The following is a 17,966-nucleotide window of genomic DNA, read 5'->3' as shown; positions in this document are numbered from 1 at the left end:
GTCACAGTGGGGCAGGCTGGGCAGGGCCTCAGTCAATCACCACCTGCTGGGCGGCTTAGACAACAGTAAACGTTTCTCTCTATTCTGCAGACAGAGAATGTGCTACCAGGGTCTGGTCCTGGTGTGGATGTCCTTCTAAGGTGGCAGACTGTCACTCCTCCCTGTGTTCACTTGGTGGAGAGAGCAAAGGGGAATCTCTGACATGTTTTTTATAAGGACACTGACCCCATTCATGAGGGCCCCACCTTCAGATCTAACTAGCCTCCCCTCTAGTAGCCTAACAGTTGGGACTATGATTTCAATATAGAGCACTGTGGGTACAGGGCATTTGGTTCATTGCAGAGGAGAAAAAGATGGTTTGAAAGAAACTGGTCCTGGGCTGGAGAGATGGCTCAGCGGTTAAGAGCACTGACTGTGGGATGATGTCACAGGTGAGGCAGGTACAAGATAGAAGGAGGCCTGTCATTGGACGAGAAGGAAGGATGGGCAGGAGAAAAGTTTGAAGGAAGAGGAGGAGGCTGGAATGGAAAGGAGGAAGAGACAGGAAGGACGGGGGAGGAGCCGAGGGACAACAATGGAGGTTGACGTTAAGATTCTGCTCTGTGTATTTACAGGTTGTTATTGATGTTCTTAAGGGGTGGATGTGTATTGGGCTTTGTATGTTTAGGTGGGCAATTATATCTTTTCAGTTGGGTCAAAGGTTATTGTGTTGTATGTTCTTTTATGTGACAGTTTGAGTGTAGGAAAGTGCGGTGGGTGGAGACAGTGGGCCGCCGCCCTGGAGTTGGGAATGTGTTTCCGTCAAGATATCTAGCAGACATCTTGGGACACTGTGGTGCCGGACCTAGTGGGGATAAAAGACAACCATACCTTTTTTTTTTATTTTTTATATTTTTACAACAACACTGAGTGCTCTTCTAGACCTGAGTTCAATTCCCAGCAACCACATGGTGGCTCACAACCATCTGTAATGGGATCTGACGCCCTCTTCTGGTGTGTCTGAAGACAGCTGCAGTGTACTTGTATAAATAAAATAAAATAAATAAATCTTTAAAAAAAACTGGTCCGTAATACTGGAGGTAGTGGAAACTGCCATGTGTAATATCAGATGTATAAGTAGGCCCCTCATAGACTAAAACCATGTACGTGCCTTAGTTTTGTTTCCTACTGCTGTGACAAAATTCCATGGAGAAAGCAGCCTAGAGGGGAAAGGGTCTGTCTGTTCAGCTCACACTTCCAGGTTACCGTTCATCCTGGTAAGGAAGTCACAGTGGCAAGAAATTGAAGCATCTGGTCCCATCATACTCACAGTCAAGTGCAGAGAGCAATGAATTAATGTATCCATGCCTAACTCAGCCCCCCTTTCAATTCCCACTTCTTTGTATGTGTGTGCATGTGCACATGTCATTGTATGAATGGACCAGAGGGCAATTTGTGGGAGTTGGTTCTCTCCTTCCACCATGTAGCTCCCAGGAATTGAGCTGAGGTTGTCAGGCTTAGAGGCAAGTGCCCTTACCCACTGAGTTATCCAGATGGCCCCCTTTCTTCCACAGTTCAGGTTCTTCTGTCTAGGGAATGGTGCCACCCACAGTGGGCAGGTTCTTCAGTCTAGGGAATGGTGCCACCCACAGTGGGCAGGTCATCTCCTCTCTGTTAATATAATCAAGATAGTTCCCCATAGACATACCCACTGGCCAACCTGATACAGACAGTGCATTGGTCTATATCACTTCCCGGCTGTTTTCTAGGTTGTGTCAAGGTTAACCATCACAGCACAAGAGGTAAAAGTGTGTTAGAAGGAGGCTCACTTCGTGACTCAGAGGTAAGGGAGCATGTCTTTGGCAAGATTAGTAAATAAGACTGGAAGTTCAAAACTCAGTGGGTCTGACCACATTTGTTTCTAGTTAAAACACAGATATCAGTTGCAAAACTACAGGAGGATGACCTACAGCGAGAAGACCCCACCAAAGCCTAGGGATAAGTAAGTGTTTAATGTGTAGCAGTCAAAGGACACTCTTGTAATCAGGAAGAAAGACAGGAAACGGAACGGGACCAGATCACAGGGCAAGAGCTTGAACAAGAGAAGGAAGCACCAGAGGCTACTACAGTTTCCAGGGACTACTAGGCGTTTAATTAAGGAAGGATAAAGCGAAACAATGAATCCAACTGAAAGACACCTGTTAGATTTCCCAGCGTCCTCCTTGTTTTTTTTTTTTTCTAAGAACAGTTACTGTCAAAGATGTGAGGGTGTGGTAAAATTAATTTCACATGTTGTAACCACTACTCTTCACATCAGTACCATGGACAGGATCAGTCCAGTATAAACTGTGCAGACCCATGCATTCTGGCTTGTGCCACTTACCCTGATGTAATTGGTCACAGTGCCTCCATTTATCCAACCAGACCATGTACGGCTTGATGACTTTGAATCCTAGGGAGCACCATGGTTACTCTGGCCTCTGGAGCAGGCTGTTTCCCCTCTGCCTTAGGGTATTCTTCTCTTACCCAAAGTCAAGGCTTCCTCTGACCCCAGTCTGGGGTTGTCTTGGAGCCTCTCCCTCACTGTCACAGAGAGCGATTCCTGTTGTCTAAGACTTCATGATGTAAAAGAGAGTCTTTCCTATGACAGGGAAAGAGGTGCTCAATCACTTAAGACACCAGAAGACAAACTGGTCGTGGTGGTGCAGGCCTTTAATCCATAGGCAGAGGCAGCGGATCTCTGTGAGTTCAAGCTAGCCTGATTTACATAGAGAAAGAAACCCGTCTCAAAAAACAACCAACCCAGGGCTGTCACTGGAGAAGCTCCTTCCTGTCAGAAAGCCTGTGTGTCCCTAAAGGAGCTGCGATGTTTTCTCTGGTACTTTCAATCAGGAAGAGGCTTTAAACTTCTCTGGAGGAAAAAACACGCTAGAGCTTGAGTGACTGCAGCTGGCAAATTGGAGTTCGTGCTTACAACCTCCAGGTGCCAGTGTCATTGTCTAACCAGGTGATTGCCAGCCCTGGAGCCCCAACCATGTTGGAGTTGACTCCCTAGAGAAAGCACTACCAGGAGAGCTAGAGTGGGGCAGTGTCTTTAAAACCATTTTTGTCAGATGCTAAGGTAACTTTAAGACCCAGTGTCACTGGGGCAGTGGTTGTATCCTGTGGCTATCCCCACTTTCTAGACTAACTGCCCCTGTCCTTTGTAATAGTGGGTCTGAACATTCTCCTCCCAGCCCAGGGTTAGGGTGTCTAAGATACAGCCCTCGCTGTTTTCTCCCTTCAGGGAGAAACGGATGACTCGTCTCTGGTCTCTGGTCTCCTCTCCTGGATCTGTAAATTCCATGGCCAGCAGTCTGGTGTCCCAGGTCTGACGCTTCCTTGGCTGTGGACATGAAGAGGTTACTCCAGCCTTGGAGCCTGCTGGGCTGAGTTAGCACTTCCCTTCCACATCCAGGAGCTCTCTCCAAGTAACAGCCCCCTTTGCATCACCGAGAGGGGATAGCAGAGCAGGCTAGGGACACCGCTGCAGTAGGTCGCAGCAGGGGTTCTGTCAGCACGTGTCATCGCGTGGATTCCCACCGTCAGGTCAGGCGGCCAGGAACTGGAAGGCAAAGGCATTCAGAGGAGTGAAGGATGAGCCAGCGACGCCGGTGCCCCCGCAGCTGCAGAGCGCTCCGCTGGAACTGCTGCCGCCGCTACTGCTGTCGCTGCGCACGCCTCTTGCTGCCTCCCCAGGCTGCAGCGGCCCCTGGGACCCAGAAGCCAGACTGGAGCCACAGAGATCCAACCAGGACCCAGGAGCCACGGACTGCCGCCTGTGAGACCAGCTCCCCAGGGAGCCTGGGCAGCGCTTTGCTGGCTGCCGGTGCAGGACTGGAGACCTCTCTAGCCAGTGTGGCTGAGGAGGAATCGGCTCTTCCCTAGTCACAGGAGCGGCCCATCCACATCCAGGCTTCTTTCTGGAGCAGAGGAAGTAACTCCTGTTGGGGCAGCTTAGATTGAGCTCTACCGCTAAGGCTTGTACACCCCACCCCCTTATTTGCAGAGCCTTCCGGTGTCATTTCTCACCTGACAGGTTTGAGAAAAGAAAAAAAAAACCCACAAAGACAGAGCTGAGTGCAGAGCCTTGTAAACTTTGGAGGCGGGAACATTCTCTTGAAGAGGACAAGTGGCCCCAAATCTACCACTGTTCTTGCGCTAGTGGCAAAGCCTGTTGGTGGGACACCAGCCACAAGGCCAACCGCAAGGACCTACCAGACCGTCATGGAGTCCGTGTTGACAGCATCCAGTTCCCCCACAGGCCGTGTTACCTTCTCCCGTGTCTTCGGCCAACAGTGCCAGCTAATGGAAGCAGGTAGGATGTGGCCAGAGAGTGAGGAACAGAATCTTCCAGTAGTGGAGGTCTGTCAGTGTCGTCTCATCGTTATTCTGGGATTCGATGGATGGTTATGTTTGTCACTCTAAATGATGAACTTTTTAGGCCTGACTCTGAGACTTGAAGCCACCACTGGGGCCTGAAGATGAGTGTGTGTGTGTGTAGGGGGGAGAGGGGGTGGGCGTCTCTGTCTTTTGTTGTTGTTTTCTCTGACCAGCTGCTGGAGGAGGGAAACTATGCCAGGAGAGAGAAGGTAGACTGGTGAGCATGCCTGCCTCTGGGGATAGCTGACAGTCCTGGACTAGTTGCCTTTCTGTTCCTTGCCTCTCTGATCCTGGTCGTTGCTGCAGCCATGCCTGGAGGCACTGTTGGAATTGTTTAGAAGCTCACCATTGTATCTTCTCTGGCCCTTGGCTCTGGTAGGGGATCTCTCTGGCAAGGAAGGCAGCAACCTTTACTCGTAGGTCGTAGGTAGAAAAGTTGACATCGTTGCTGTCAGTCATCTTGCTGAGATGTGCGGTTGATTACAGACCAAAGTCAGGAAGGGGTGAATGACCCCATGTGAGTGGTCACTGGGAGAAAGCCCACCAGCGGTGCGTATGGTGCTGTGGGAATCAATTCAGAACTCCTGGCTTTGCTTCTCTGATCTTTTAATTTATTTATTGAGTTCATTACTACTGAGGAAAGGACTGGGTTTGAAGTGTATTTTGCCTTGAGTCTCAGGAAGGTGTTGGGAAGACCACTGTCTTCAGAGTCTGGGGCCGTGTCACACAGGTGCTTTCATGGGAGTTGGGGGTCCCATGACCTTGAGAATGGCAGACCCTTCCTCATCGGTGGGCTTTATCATTCTAGGTACAAAACAAAATGACTGCACTCAGGCCTTCCTGGTCTGACCAAACCCAAGGCTCTGCGCTTTCAGGAGCATGGCATGGAAGAGATTTCAATGTCCTGCTTGTTTCTAAGACGACGTGCACAGGGAGGCAACCTGTGTACCGTGGGTTTGAGTCCTGGCTTCGCTTGTGTAAGTTATAAGTTGCCTGTCTTCACACGGGCTCTCGAGCCTCTCTGTGCCTCAGTCAGCTCACCTGTGGAGTGGGGGGTGCCAGGCACCATTACACGGGCCACGGTGGACACTTCTGTGTAGGCTTGTGTGGACTTCTGGTCTTGCAGCGAAGGGCGCAGTGGACTCTGTGAGGAAAAAAAAATCCAGGAGCACAGAACATACCTGTCTGCCTCACAGATTGATTCTGGTTTATCCAGAGATTAAGAATCTCCTACTCCTCCATCTGTCTGTGGAATAGTCTATCTAGAAAGGTGACTTCCACCCCAGGAGGGCCAAGAATTGCCCTGCTTCTCTGAGGTTGCTGGGGCAAGGCAGATTGCATTTCTAAAGCGCCTGGGTCCCCTGGGGCTTTATCCTCCTTCCTTTTCAAGCACCCTGACCTAAATCAGGCCACGAAACCCTCAATCTCCTTTGTAAAAAGAAAACCACCAAAAAACCCAGAAAACAAAACACCAAACATCCTTTATGTCGAGAGGCCACTGCAGGACGGGATGACAAGGGCCAGCTAATCTTCTCTAGGGAGGACTCTCCCTGAAAGAACACAAGGAGGAATCATTAGCCTGCATTCAGGGAGCACACTAAATTAGGAGGTGGAGGGAATGAGGAGAAAGCTGGCCTGTCTCCAGACAGCCATTGGTAGCCGGTCAGTATCATAAAGGAGATCTTAAATGTGTGTTGGAATGATTTGCAGACTCCAGAGCTCTGCAGCTGGGTTAATCACGGCTGTTCCCCAGGGAACAGCATCTGTCAGCCCTGTGTATTCTTGAGGTGTTCCCTATGTGCCCTCCGTGCTGCCAAGACCTGCAGGATCTACGGGGTGAGGTATGGCCCTTGCTCTGGGATGCTGGTCTGGCTGGCTGTAAATGCAAATTATCTTGAGGAAACGAGACACCATGATTTCTCAACTACACTACTTTCCTGGTCCCCATCCTTCCATTTTATGAAAACTACTCGAGAGAGAGATAGAGATAGAGATAGAGATAGAGATAGAGATAGAGATAGAGATAGAGATAGAGAGAGAGAGAGAGAGAGAGAGAGAGAGAGAGAGAGAGAGAATTTGGTGCCATGCTTAACTCCTGTGGCTTGAACCTCACCGTTTTTGTTTTGACAGTTATTTCTAACTCCTAGCGCACAGGGTTTTTAATTTCCTATTTTCTATGTCAACTTCAAACAGCAGTGAGAGGGTGGCTGGTCTACACAGGTGTGGCAGACGAAGGCTCCATCCTTCCTGCCTGATGCCTCCAAGTGGGAGCTGTCAGTGCACTATCCAGCCTCACTCTTCTTTCTGGCTTCTCTTCAACACTGTGCTAAGGATGCTGGGAAGTCTGATGGGACGGACAGCGGAGGCTCCAGCAAGTGTGTCCTTGGCTTCGGTGTAGCGGAGCAGTGTTCCATCGTATCTGTCTCTTCACTGGCCTGCGAAGTGTGTGCCCAGACGTGCTTCTGACTCAGTGTTTTGTTGAGGACTCTTGAAGTTTGTGTGTGTGTGTGTGTGTGTGTGTGTGTGTGTGTGTGTGTGTGTGTGTCTGTGGGTGTATCTCTCTCTCTCTCTCTATTTCTGTCTGTGGGTGTATCTCTGTGTGTCTGTCTGGGTGTATCTTTCTTTCTCTCCCTCTCCCTCTCCCCCCCGCCCCGTGTGTGTGTGTGTGTGTGTGTGTGTGTGTGTGTGTGTGTGTGTGTTTATGTGTGCATGTAGAGGCCAGTTGCCAACCTCAGATGTCATTCTTCAGAGACCAACTACCTTGTTTTGAGACAGGGTCTCTCACTGGCCTAGAACTCATGAAGTGGCTTATGTTGGTTGGCCAGTGCCACCCATGGATGTGACCGTATCTGCCTACCCAGTGCTGGAATTACAAGCAACGTCCTGCATGACACCCGACTTTTAAAATTCGGGTTCTGGGGATCAAAATCAGGTCCTTGTGCTCACAAAGCAAGCACGTACTGACTGAGCCCCCCCTCCCCAGCCCACCAGGGTACTCTTGACCTTGGTGTAGCTAAGGAATCCCCCTTGTCCTCTTCAGAGCTCATGAAATGTGTGGCAGGCACGTCTCCAACTTAGTGAGTGGGCGTGTCTGGTGGGAGACTCTTGACTCACCTTTGGCCTAGCATTCATTGTGGGGTGACCACAACTCAGAAGGGACTTGGTTTCCTGTACCAGAGGCTGACTTGGGAAGCAGCCTCCATGTCCCCCTGAGTTAATTTGCGTTGAGTGTTTTGGACAGAAAGCATTTCTTTTTCTTTCTTTTTTATTGGATATTTCTTTCTTTTTTTTTTCTTTTTTTTTTTTCCGGAGCTGGGGACCGAACCCAGGGCCTTGCGCTTCCTAGGCAAGCGCTCTACCACTGAGCTAAATCCCCAACCCCTGGATATTTCTTTATTTATATTTCATATGTTATTCCCTTTCCAAGTTTCCTGTCCCTAAGCCCCCTATCCCCTCCCCTCCCCTTCTTCTATAAGGGGGTTCCTCTCCCCATTGCCTCCCTTGCTCCCCCCCCAAATCCCTTACACTGGGGGTCCAACCTTGGCAGGACCAAGGGCTTCTCCTTCTGTTAGTGCCCAGCAAGGCCATCCTTTATTACAGAAAGCATTCCTATGGGTTTACAGAGCTTGACCAGCGAGACTGAAGTCACCCTGTCCACTGTGTTCTGCTGACACTGCAGGAACTCAGGCCCAGCTGCAGGGAAGGGGGGAGAGACCAGAGGAGAGGACAGGGTTTCATCACTTGAGGAACTGCTGCAGCTCTGCAGTTCCTGTGGCAGTCATGAAGCCACCACAAGGTTTCTTATGAGCACAGATAAGGACTCATCCCCTACACCATACTACATAGAAACTCAACTGTGCAAGCCATTATTGTCCATCTGTCTCTCACCATTCAGGCCAGCCTGGTCATTTTTAGATGGTTACCATGTTCATTTGTTTGTTTTTCCCTGAAGACTGTATCCCTTTGCCCTGTCTTTAGGATGACACACAGAGATCCCTTCAAATAAGATGTTATATCTATCTGGATCCAGTCTCCAGATTTACAAGTGAGGGGTTAAGAAAGTGACATTTGGGGTTTCTACTGTGAACGGAGCAAGCTAAGCACATTTGAAAAAGCCAAACAAACGAAGATGCCCCAAAACAGAGAAGACCTCTCCGGTCTCTCCATCTGTGGGAATGACAACATGGATTAAGGTTTCCTGTCTTAGGGTTTTATCTCTGAGATAAAACATGGCCAAAAGCAACTTGGGAAGCAAAGGCTTTACTTAGCTTACACGGTACAGTTCTTCATGGAGGGAAGTCAGAACTGGAAATAAGGTGGGAAGCTAGAGGCAGAAACTGAGGTAGAAGCCATGGAGGGATGTTGCTTACTGGCTTGTTTCTCCTGGCTTGCCCAGTTAGCTTTCTTAGAGCATTCAGGACCACCAGCCTAGGTGTGACGTTGCCCACAGTAGACTTGGCTACCTCATAACAATCACCAACCAAGAAAACGCTGGATAGCCCGTCCTGTTCTCCACCATGACGCATGATCAGGTTGAAAAGGAGAACCCCATGTGGGAACTTCACATCCGCAAGCTCTGCCTCAATATCTGTGTGGGGGAGGGCAGAGACAGACAGACCTGAGCAGCCAAGGTGTTGGAGCAGCTCACAGGCCAGACCCCTGTGTTTTCTAAGCTGGATACACTGTCAGGTCCTTTGGCATCCGGAGAAATGAGAGAATTGCTGTTCACGGCAGTCTGTGGAGCCAAGGCAGAGGAGATTCTGGACAAAGGCCTAACGGAGCGAGAGTACGAATTACAGAAGAATAACTTCTCTGATACTGGCGACTTCGGCTTTGGGTTTCAGGAACACATTGACCTGGGCATCAGATATGACCCAAACATCGGCATGTACGGCCTGGACTTCTAGGTGATGCTGGGTAGACCAGCTTTCAACATCGCAGACAAAAAGCACAGAACAGACTGCACTGGGACCAAACACAGAATCAGCAAAGAGGAGGCCATGTGCTGGTTCCAGCAGAAGTATGATGGCATCATCCTTCCTGGTGAATAAACTTTATCCAAAAGGCCAATAAAATTTTCTCAGAAAAAAAGGAAGAAGAAAATGCTGGACAGACTTGTCTACAGGCCAATCTATTGGAGGCGTTTTCTCAATTGACAGTTCCTCTTCTCAAATGATCTAGCTTGTGAGACATTGACAAAAATCTAGCCTAGACAACGCCAAGGTGGGGTATCATGGTCCAGCATCCTGCCTGGCTGTTTTTCAGGAAACCCTGTGATTGATAGCCCACACTGAGATTTCGCAGGGCGAGCTGCTGACACTGCTGCTTATCACCACCCGCTGGTCACAGCACAGCTACAGCCATTTGGAAACCAGAGGTGTGGTTCCTTCCATCCCTTGCCAGATCAGGACTAGTAATGTTTCCTCACTGAAAACGGGCCTGGGGAGGGTCATTAGGCCTGTAACCAAGATGGCAGCCAATCTTCCTCCAGCAGCCACCTCTGCCCTCAGTTTGGGTGTGTGTGTGTTATTACCAAAGGAGAGAGAATTCAAGATGGTTGGACTCTGGGCCCTGTCCCACTGAAATCACCAGGAAGGCCTTGGTTCCAGTGAACAGATTCCATGGGGTGAGGCTGTTTCTAATGTTAGCAACAATCCATCTTCTGCTCTTTTGTTTCATGGTGTGTGTGTGTGTGTGTGTGTGTGTGTGTGTGTGTGTGTGTGTGTATTCATGTTCACATGGAAATGTCTGTGGGTACCGGTGTATAAGCATGTGTTCATGTGCATGTGTGGAGGGCAGAAATCAACCTCAGACATTGTTCTTCAGGTCCCGTCTACATTGTTTTTTGAGATAAAGCCTCGTATTGATCTGTAGATCATGTAGTGTAGAGCAGACTAGACTCTGCCAGTGAACCCCAGGGATCCGCCTGTCTGTGCCTCTCCAACACTGAGATTCTAGACGTACCCCAGCATGTGTGGGATTCTTACATTGTTACTCAGCCCTTGGTGCTAGTGTGGCAAGCACTGTAGACTGACTACACCATCTCCCCAGATCTCTTTTTCAACCCAGGCTGACTTCAAACTCTATGGGGCCGATGCCGGCCTTGAACTCTTGATTCTCCCCTCTCTACTTCCCAAGTGATTAGGTGACTGGCGTGCACCGCCACATCAAACCTATTCTTTTGTTTTTGATGGCAGCATTCCAGGGCAAAAGGAAAGGTCTTGATTTTGGTAGAATAGTGGTGGATATCGCAGAAAAATTAGAAAAATGCATATGTTGTTGTTGTTGTTGGGGTCAGATAGACATCCAACACCACCCTTGGCTTTATCTTTGAAACTCCAGGGATTAAATGACCGACCACTAGTTTCCTTCTTGGAGTCAGCCTTCTTAAGGTTGGAAATCCCCTGAGGGGTGGGAGCCCAGAAGGTGCCTTTTCTTCTCCAGGAGGGGTGGCTTCTCCATTGATCTTTTTCTTGGATGTGGTTTGCTGATCACTTTCACAAGAGCTGTTTTCAATTGGCCCAGTGTGTTCGGTTGTCTGACGCAGCTCCTAAAATTAAGTTTTCTTTGCTTCTTTCCATGTTTCCAAACCTCACCCAGACAACCACTTTATCATGGGCAAAGCTCTCGGCCAGACAAATTTCCCGAAGCTCTTCCCAAAGGAAATGTGAGGAACTGTGGGTTTTGAAGACTAGAGGGAAAGTACACCCTTCCACCATGTGCCTAGAGAGGTGGTTGGCTATGGAGTGAAGCTCAGCCCGCCGTGGGGATTGATGGGAAGTGAAGTTCTCTGTGCCCTGACCTGGAGGACTTACCAAGCAGTAAGGGGTATTAGAAGGCTCCAGAGAGCCATTGTGGGGGATGTTTAACATAGGGGAGATTGTCATCCTGATGCTATAACCACTGTGAGATGCTGTCCTGGGGTGGCACTGGGGTCCCTTCCACATCCTTTCCCCTCCACCTCTCACAGGGGAGACATTCAGACCCGCCGATCTACCCCAGGTTTTAACTCAGTCTCTGACTGTCTTTTGAATCACTTCAACTGCCATCCATCTTCCAGAGCATGTAAGACAGGAGCTAGACATAGCAGACACAGTGTCTAGGCTTTGACCAGAACAGAACACACATTTTCTTCCATCCTTTGTATCAGTGTCCACCCCAAGGCCTGTGCACAGCCTTTCTTTTAAACCACTCAGAGCAGTACAGCATGCCCAGGAGAGAGCCTCGGCCTGAGTCACCAGAAGGTTACTCCGGTGGGCTCCAGACACAAAGCTAAAGCCACAATGGCAGCTGAGCCACCAAGCAGGGGCCCACGTTCAATTTGGGATTTCCTAAACCTTTCGTTCTTGCCTTTGATCTTCTGAAGTCATTATCAGAAACCCACTGTAAGCGCACAGCAGCTTACAGAGAAGGTCAGCTTTGAGGACAAGAGTAAACAGAAGGCTGCAGCCACCCATCTCTGGTCTAAGAGACAACAGACATGACGTGGCCCAGGGAAGACAGCCACTTCTCAGGTGACTTTGTAAGAGGAAGTGCCCCTCAGGGCAAGGGGAAGTCAGATGTCTTGATCTTGAATGTGGGGTGAGAAGTGAGTCTCAGAAAGAACGTCTTCTGGGTCCCTGGGAGTCTCTGAGTGACCTGAGGACCCCAGGCACCAGGGAGAGTTCCTGGCCTTTGGTCAGATGTGGTATATGGGGAATCCCTTGGGTGTCTACAGTAGAGCCAGAAACAGGTCTCCAGCTAGAGTCATGTATTTAGTGAAGCAGTTTCCTGGGTAGAGGGATGGGTAAGGGGACTGGCCGAAGGAGGGGATAGAGGAAGATATGGAGTAAGAGCCTTAGGATGCTAACGATTGGGCCACACCCTCATCAGCATTGAGGTAAGGCAGTAATGAAATCCTGAGGCAGGCAGACGAGGAAATTAAGATTGGAGGTGAACTCTCCTTGCCTGTACCAGGAGATACTCCAATTTGTCTGTTGGAGAACACCCAAGAGTGAAGAGTTGGGTTAAGGTCAAGCTAAGCAGGAATCAAGAGAGTTGCTGAGACTACCATGGGTGGTTGGAGCCAGGCCTGATGGAGGCCAGGGGCAGCATCGGGACAGACAGCTGGGCCATGGACAGTTCTGGTTCAATTTTGGCCATGCTCATTGAACAAGAATAGCTGGACTCAGATTTCTATGTCGAGTTATTTTCTCTCAACATTTTAGGCACGGCATGCTTCTTTCTTCAGCCTTCTGTTACCACTGTTGGCTGTAGTGATCTTGGGGTCGTTTCTCCATAGGTATCCTGCCTTTGCGAAGCACGTGCCTTTAAAAATCTTCACTCTGCAGGCTCTGTAGTTTTACTATAAACTTGGTGTCTCGGAATGGATCTAAATTTATTTATCCTATTTGGGTCATATGTTGCTTAGATCTGACTCCCCCTCCCTCTCTCTCTTTCCTCTCCTCTCTTTTTTTCCTCCTCCTCTTTCAATAATGTCTCACTATATAGCTGAGTTTGTCCCTGAACCTATCTCCTGTCTTATCCTCCTAAGGGCGGGGATTACAGGCACATGCCACCAACCAGCTTTGGCAGGTTATTTCTGTAGACAGGGTTTTCTCTCCATTCTTTCCACCCTTCACCCTTAGATATTCCTCATCTGCACTGGTGTTTTCAAACTGATCTCTTTCATATTCCCTACCTCTGCCTCTCAGCTGTGGTCTGCAAAACGACTTAATAACAATCTTCTGGTTCATTAATTTTCTTTCTGGCTGTGTCTAATCTCCAGCCAACTCCAGACATTCCGATTTTTATTTAAATGTCTCTCTATTTATCAATCTCGGGAGGTTCTGTGTGAGTAGCTTTCAAATCTACCAGATACTCTTTTACCTTTTAAGATAATAGCTTGTCTCTCTCATTCTTGGTTTAATTTGTTTGACTATTTAAACCAGTGGTTCTCAACCTTCCTAATGCTGGGAATTTTTTTAAATACAGTTCCTCATGTTCTAGTGACTCCCCCAACCACAAAATTGTTTCTGTTGCTACTTTATAACTGTCATTTTGCCTCTGTTACGACTCGTGATATAAACATCTGCGTTTTCTGATGGTCTTAGGTGACCCCATGTAAAAGGGTCACTCGACCCCAAAGGTCGAGAATCACTGATCTAAATCATCTATCTGAAGAAGGAATTTCACGCTCCATATCTACAACTCTCGGGGACAGCTTTGACTCAGGCTCACGATGGCTCTTTGTGTGCTCTGTAAGTTTGAATTTTGTATTTGTGTTTTGGGACTTTGCCTTGAGATACTGCTTGATAGAACCTTGATAGTATTTGATATACTTTACCTTGAGGTACTGTTATCATAGCGAAGACTAACTTCTGGACTGAGGATTTCCACAAATTCCCAGGAATGTAAGTTCGAACCTCACACCTTTGAGGAAAGACCAGGGTAGTGAGTTTAAGAACATTCTGCTTCTAATACTCCCACCCCCTCGATATAACACTCTTATCCAGATAGACAAGTTTCATCATATTTAAAAAATGCTTTTGTTTTTTTTAATTGTGTGTGTGTGTGTGTTTGTGTGTATGTGTGTTTGTGTGTAACTTTGATGTCTTCATCCCAGCAATGTAACATTCAAACATCACTTAACAAGGCCACAAGGCCTCTGAGACAAGTCTCAGCCTGGCCACCCGTACTGTGACTGTGACCTTCGATTCTGTATTTCATTACTCTATTCTGTGGATGTATTTGTTTCCTCAGCCACTGTAACCAACTTCCACAACACTGCGGCTCCAACCAACACTCTTATTCTCTCGAGTTTTGGAAGTCAGAAGTCTGGAATGAGGGTGGCAGCAGGGCTGTACCCCACCTCCCCGCGCTCTTGAGGAGAAGCTGCTGCTCACCTCCTTCTGGCTTCCAGGGACTGCCGGCATTTCTTAGCACGTGTCCACAGCACTCCCATCTCTGCTTCTGCGGTTACACTGCTCCTTTTCTTGTTTTGCGAGTGATCTCCTTGTCTCTGCCTTAGGAAGGTGGGGTGGCACGTAGTGCCCTGGAAGCCTTCCTACAACTAGACCTTTAACCCAGTCCCATCCATAAAGACCCTATGCCATGTAAGGTAACAGGTAAATGCCAAGGATCAGGATGCAGGTGTCTTTTGAGGGGACAATCTTTAGCCTTGGGCAGATTTTGCTATAGGAAATCATTTTTACATGTACCGCTCTATTTCTAAATGCCATGGAAGCTTTTTACCTCTCCACATGGGTCCATCATATTTGTTCTCTGAAAATGAGACATTCCCAAGGATCTCTAGGCTGGAGGGGAATCGTACACTTCTGAGAGAGGACTGCTCTCCAAGGGCCAGAGGTTGAGGATGCCGAATGTAGATGCTGTTTGGTACCCGGAAGTGTCTCTTCTCCATTCCCAGGAGACAGAACATCTAGGCTTTGCTTAAGATAGTAAGACGCGCTGTGTGGTCCTACAGGACGGGCCCAAGTTCCTCTGGCTGCTTCAGCTCCTTTTTTTCTCTTTGCCTATGTTTGCTCCCATCTATGCTTCTGGGCTCCCGTGGATGACTGATTTTGGGTTTTTCTCCCACTTGAACTATGGTGACTCCATGTGACCACTCATGACAGACCTTGAACCTGTCTGCCCCTCTCGCTCCAGACACTGAATGGAACATCCACCTGGGAGCTCCTTAGGCTTGCACTGCATGCCAGTGGACGGGATCAAGCCTTGAGTTGACTCTTGCTGAGGGCTGAGTACATTTGGGACACTCTGTCCTGGTCCAAAGCTTCCTTCCTGAGGACAGTCAAGGAACCTGAGCCAGAAGTTGTGTCATGTGTCTCATAGTTCTTTGAGGATAGAGACTGACCAGCCATTGCAAAGCAAAACCCTCAGTGTCCCTGGGTAATTAATGCCTTGGAGTGGTGATGGCAGCTTTTGGCTGCACCAACTCTGAGGGAGGTCAGAGGAAGGAAATAGCTTGTATGTGTGGCATTTGTTTCCCTCCTTTGTGATGTGTCCCCACCTTCTGTTAAGGACTCAAACCTTAACTATGAATATTTTTTATAGCCAGAGATAGTTCTGGGGTCTCTTATCACCCAGTACAGGTCCAAACTTCCTTGATAGCTGGAAACCCACTTGTGTTTCTCCCACTAAACCTGGGAATTGGTGGGCTAATGTCTCCTTCCATGGAGGTGAACAGCCCCTAAGAGATGAGCCAGGGATTGTCTAGAGAAGATTCTAGGCCCTAAACTCCCTGAGGCATTAAACAGGCCAGGGATGGTAGAGAAAGACCACTCACTGAGACCCTCAGCCTAACAACGACTGAGGAATGGCCAGGCTCAGGGTAAGACCTTCTGAGAAGTGTGTATCAGTGACTCTGGGTTGCCTGGGAGCACTGAAGGCTGGCATCATGCAGACCCCTTTACCCAGAAAGACGTGATGAAGATAATCATCTCCAATTGTTTGGGAATGGCTTCTCCAACCTGGACTCCATATGCCCCCTGCATTTGGATGGTGACTCTTGTGGCCAGACACTTGTGGCCAAGTGAGGTTATAAGACTCTGTTGTTCATGAGACACATGGGATGGACTCTTGGGGGTCTAGAGAAAGCAAGGCCAGGAGCAAGTTAGTAATCTGGGTCAGGCTGGGTGCGGCTCGGTCAGTAAGGTGTTTGCATGAGGAGCAGGTTGATCCCCAGGAGCACGTGTGAAAAGAGCTGGATGGATACAGGTGCATAACCTTGTAATCCCAACATCTGGGAGATAGTGACAGGTGCTCACTGGGGCTCACTAGCCAGCCAGGCTAGCTGAATTGATGACTTCAAGGCAGAGAGAGGAGACTAGGTCTCAGAAAACAGGGTAGGTGGTGTCTGAGGAGCTACACCTGGAGTTGACCTCTAGTCTTTGCATGAGTGTACCCATGTGTATATACACACACATGTACACACGCACACACACACACACAGAGGCACATGCACAAACACACGTGCGTGCACACATGTACTGACATGCATGTGTGCACATGTACATACACACAGGCATGCAATGCACATGTGCATGCTCACACAATGCATGCTCACACAATGCATGCTCACACACATGCATGCTCACACACATGCACACACATATACATGCACATGTATATGCATGCACATGTATGTGCACAATGTGGATCAGCTAAGAAAAGAATCTAAGACAGGAAGAGACAGCCTTTGCTTCCAACTGGCTTGAAGAAAATTTAACAATTTTAACCAAACTCCAACCACATTTTAGCAGCCAGTTGGGTTTTCTTCCTATTACAGAATTCTTGGACTTTATACCAGAGACACAGGAGGCCAGGAACTGGTGTTATTCAGGAAGCCGATGGCGGCAACATGTGTTCTTGGAGCAAAGAAAGGCACTCTTGCCTGCTCTAGCATGAAGGACCAGCCATTTTCCTTTGAGGCTGATGAACAAGGTCATGAGAAAGTTGGGGGGCTTTGAGGAAGTGCGTGCTCCTCTGTAAGAGCCGGCTGAGGCAGCTGACATTTTGCTTTGGTCTTGGTGCCTCCAGCCGAGGAGGCTCCAGCTACCACATCTCTGTCCCCTGAGTGCTAAGCGGTCATTAGAAATCCACTTTGTCAGGTGGTACCACCCTGGTTGTCCCCGATTCAAACAAAAGTTCCTTTGTGGCCACTGGCATTGGGGATAGAACTGTGGAGCCATGTCGGGGCCAGAAGGCAGCCAGTGGGGCCTTGGGGCTTTGCTCAGTGAAGTGTCCCTGATAAATGAGTCCCGTGCTCTGTAAGAAAAACTGGTCCTCCCAGCTGGTCTCTTGGGTGACTCTGGAATCACGAAAGGATTGGGGAAATGGCTCAGTTGCTCCAGTGCTTGTCATGCACACATGGGGACCTGAGTCTGGATCCCAGGCACTCACATAAAAAGCTGGGCATAGTGTGCACATGTATGTAAGCCCAATGCTGAGGAGACAAAGACAGGAGCATCCCTGAGGCTCGCCGGCCGGTCAGCCTGGACCAATCAGCGAGATTCAGATTCCTGTGTCCTGGTCAGTTTTTGTCAATTTGATATGAACTTGGGTCACCTGGGAAGACTTCAATTGAGAAAATGCTCCTGCAGGCCTCCTCAGATGGGCTTATAGGCAAACCTGTGACACATTTTCTTGATTGATGGTTGATGTGGGGTGGCAGGGTGACACCCCTGGGCAGATTGTCCTGAGGTGTATAAGAAATCAGGCCGAGCAAGCCACGGGGAGCAAGCCAGTAAATAGCATCCCTGCATGGTCTTTTCTTGAACTCTGCCATCAGGCTCCTGCCTCGAGCTCCCTGCCCTTACTTTCTTTGATAACGGGCTGTGAAGAGGAAGGCTGAGATAAAGTAAATCCTTTCTTCCCCAACTTGCTTTTGGCCGTGGTGTTTTACCACAGCAATAGGAACCAAATTGTCTCACGATATAATGTGGAGGGTGAATGAAGTCACATGGCATTGACCTTTGGCCTCCACGCATGTGTGCACACATGTGTGTGCACATCCTTCACAAATGATGGGAGCTGTGGCTCCCTCTCAGGGTAATGCACTTCTC

At 48.8% G+C, this 17,966-nt stretch overlaps 1 protein-coding gene and 1 pseudogene across 1 annotated transcript in view; both read left to right on the top strand.

Annotated features, from left to right (window-relative positions):
• Nucleotides 1-2,116: 2,116 nt before the first annotated feature.
• Kazn (kazrin, periplakin interacting protein) overlaps nucleotides 2,117-17,966 on the top strand; it is a 990,282-nt gene continuing 974,432 nt past the window's right edge. The window contains exon 1 of the mRNA XM_017593423.3: nucleotides 2,117-4,336. Within this exon, the coding sequence (XP_017448912.1) occupies nucleotides 4,246-4,336 (91 nt within the window). The 5' untranslated portion in view covers nucleotides 2,117-4,245. The remainder of the gene's footprint in view (nucleotides 4,337-17,966) is intronic.
• LOC134487031 (large ribosomal subunit protein uL5-like) overlaps nucleotides 4,343-17,966 on the top strand; it is a 37,138-nt pseudogene continuing 23,514 nt past the window's right edge.

This window comes from Rattus norvegicus, chromosome 5 (assembly GCF_036323735.1).
Source record: "Rattus norvegicus strain BN/NHsdMcwi chromosome 5, GRCr8, whole genome shotgun sequence".
In the NCBI taxonomy this organism is placed as follows: Eukaryota; Metazoa; Chordata; class Mammalia; order Rodentia; family Muridae; genus Rattus; species Rattus norvegicus.
The sequence above is the reverse complement of the archived record's forward strand: the minus strand, read 5'-3'. Positions and strand labels throughout refer to the sequence as shown.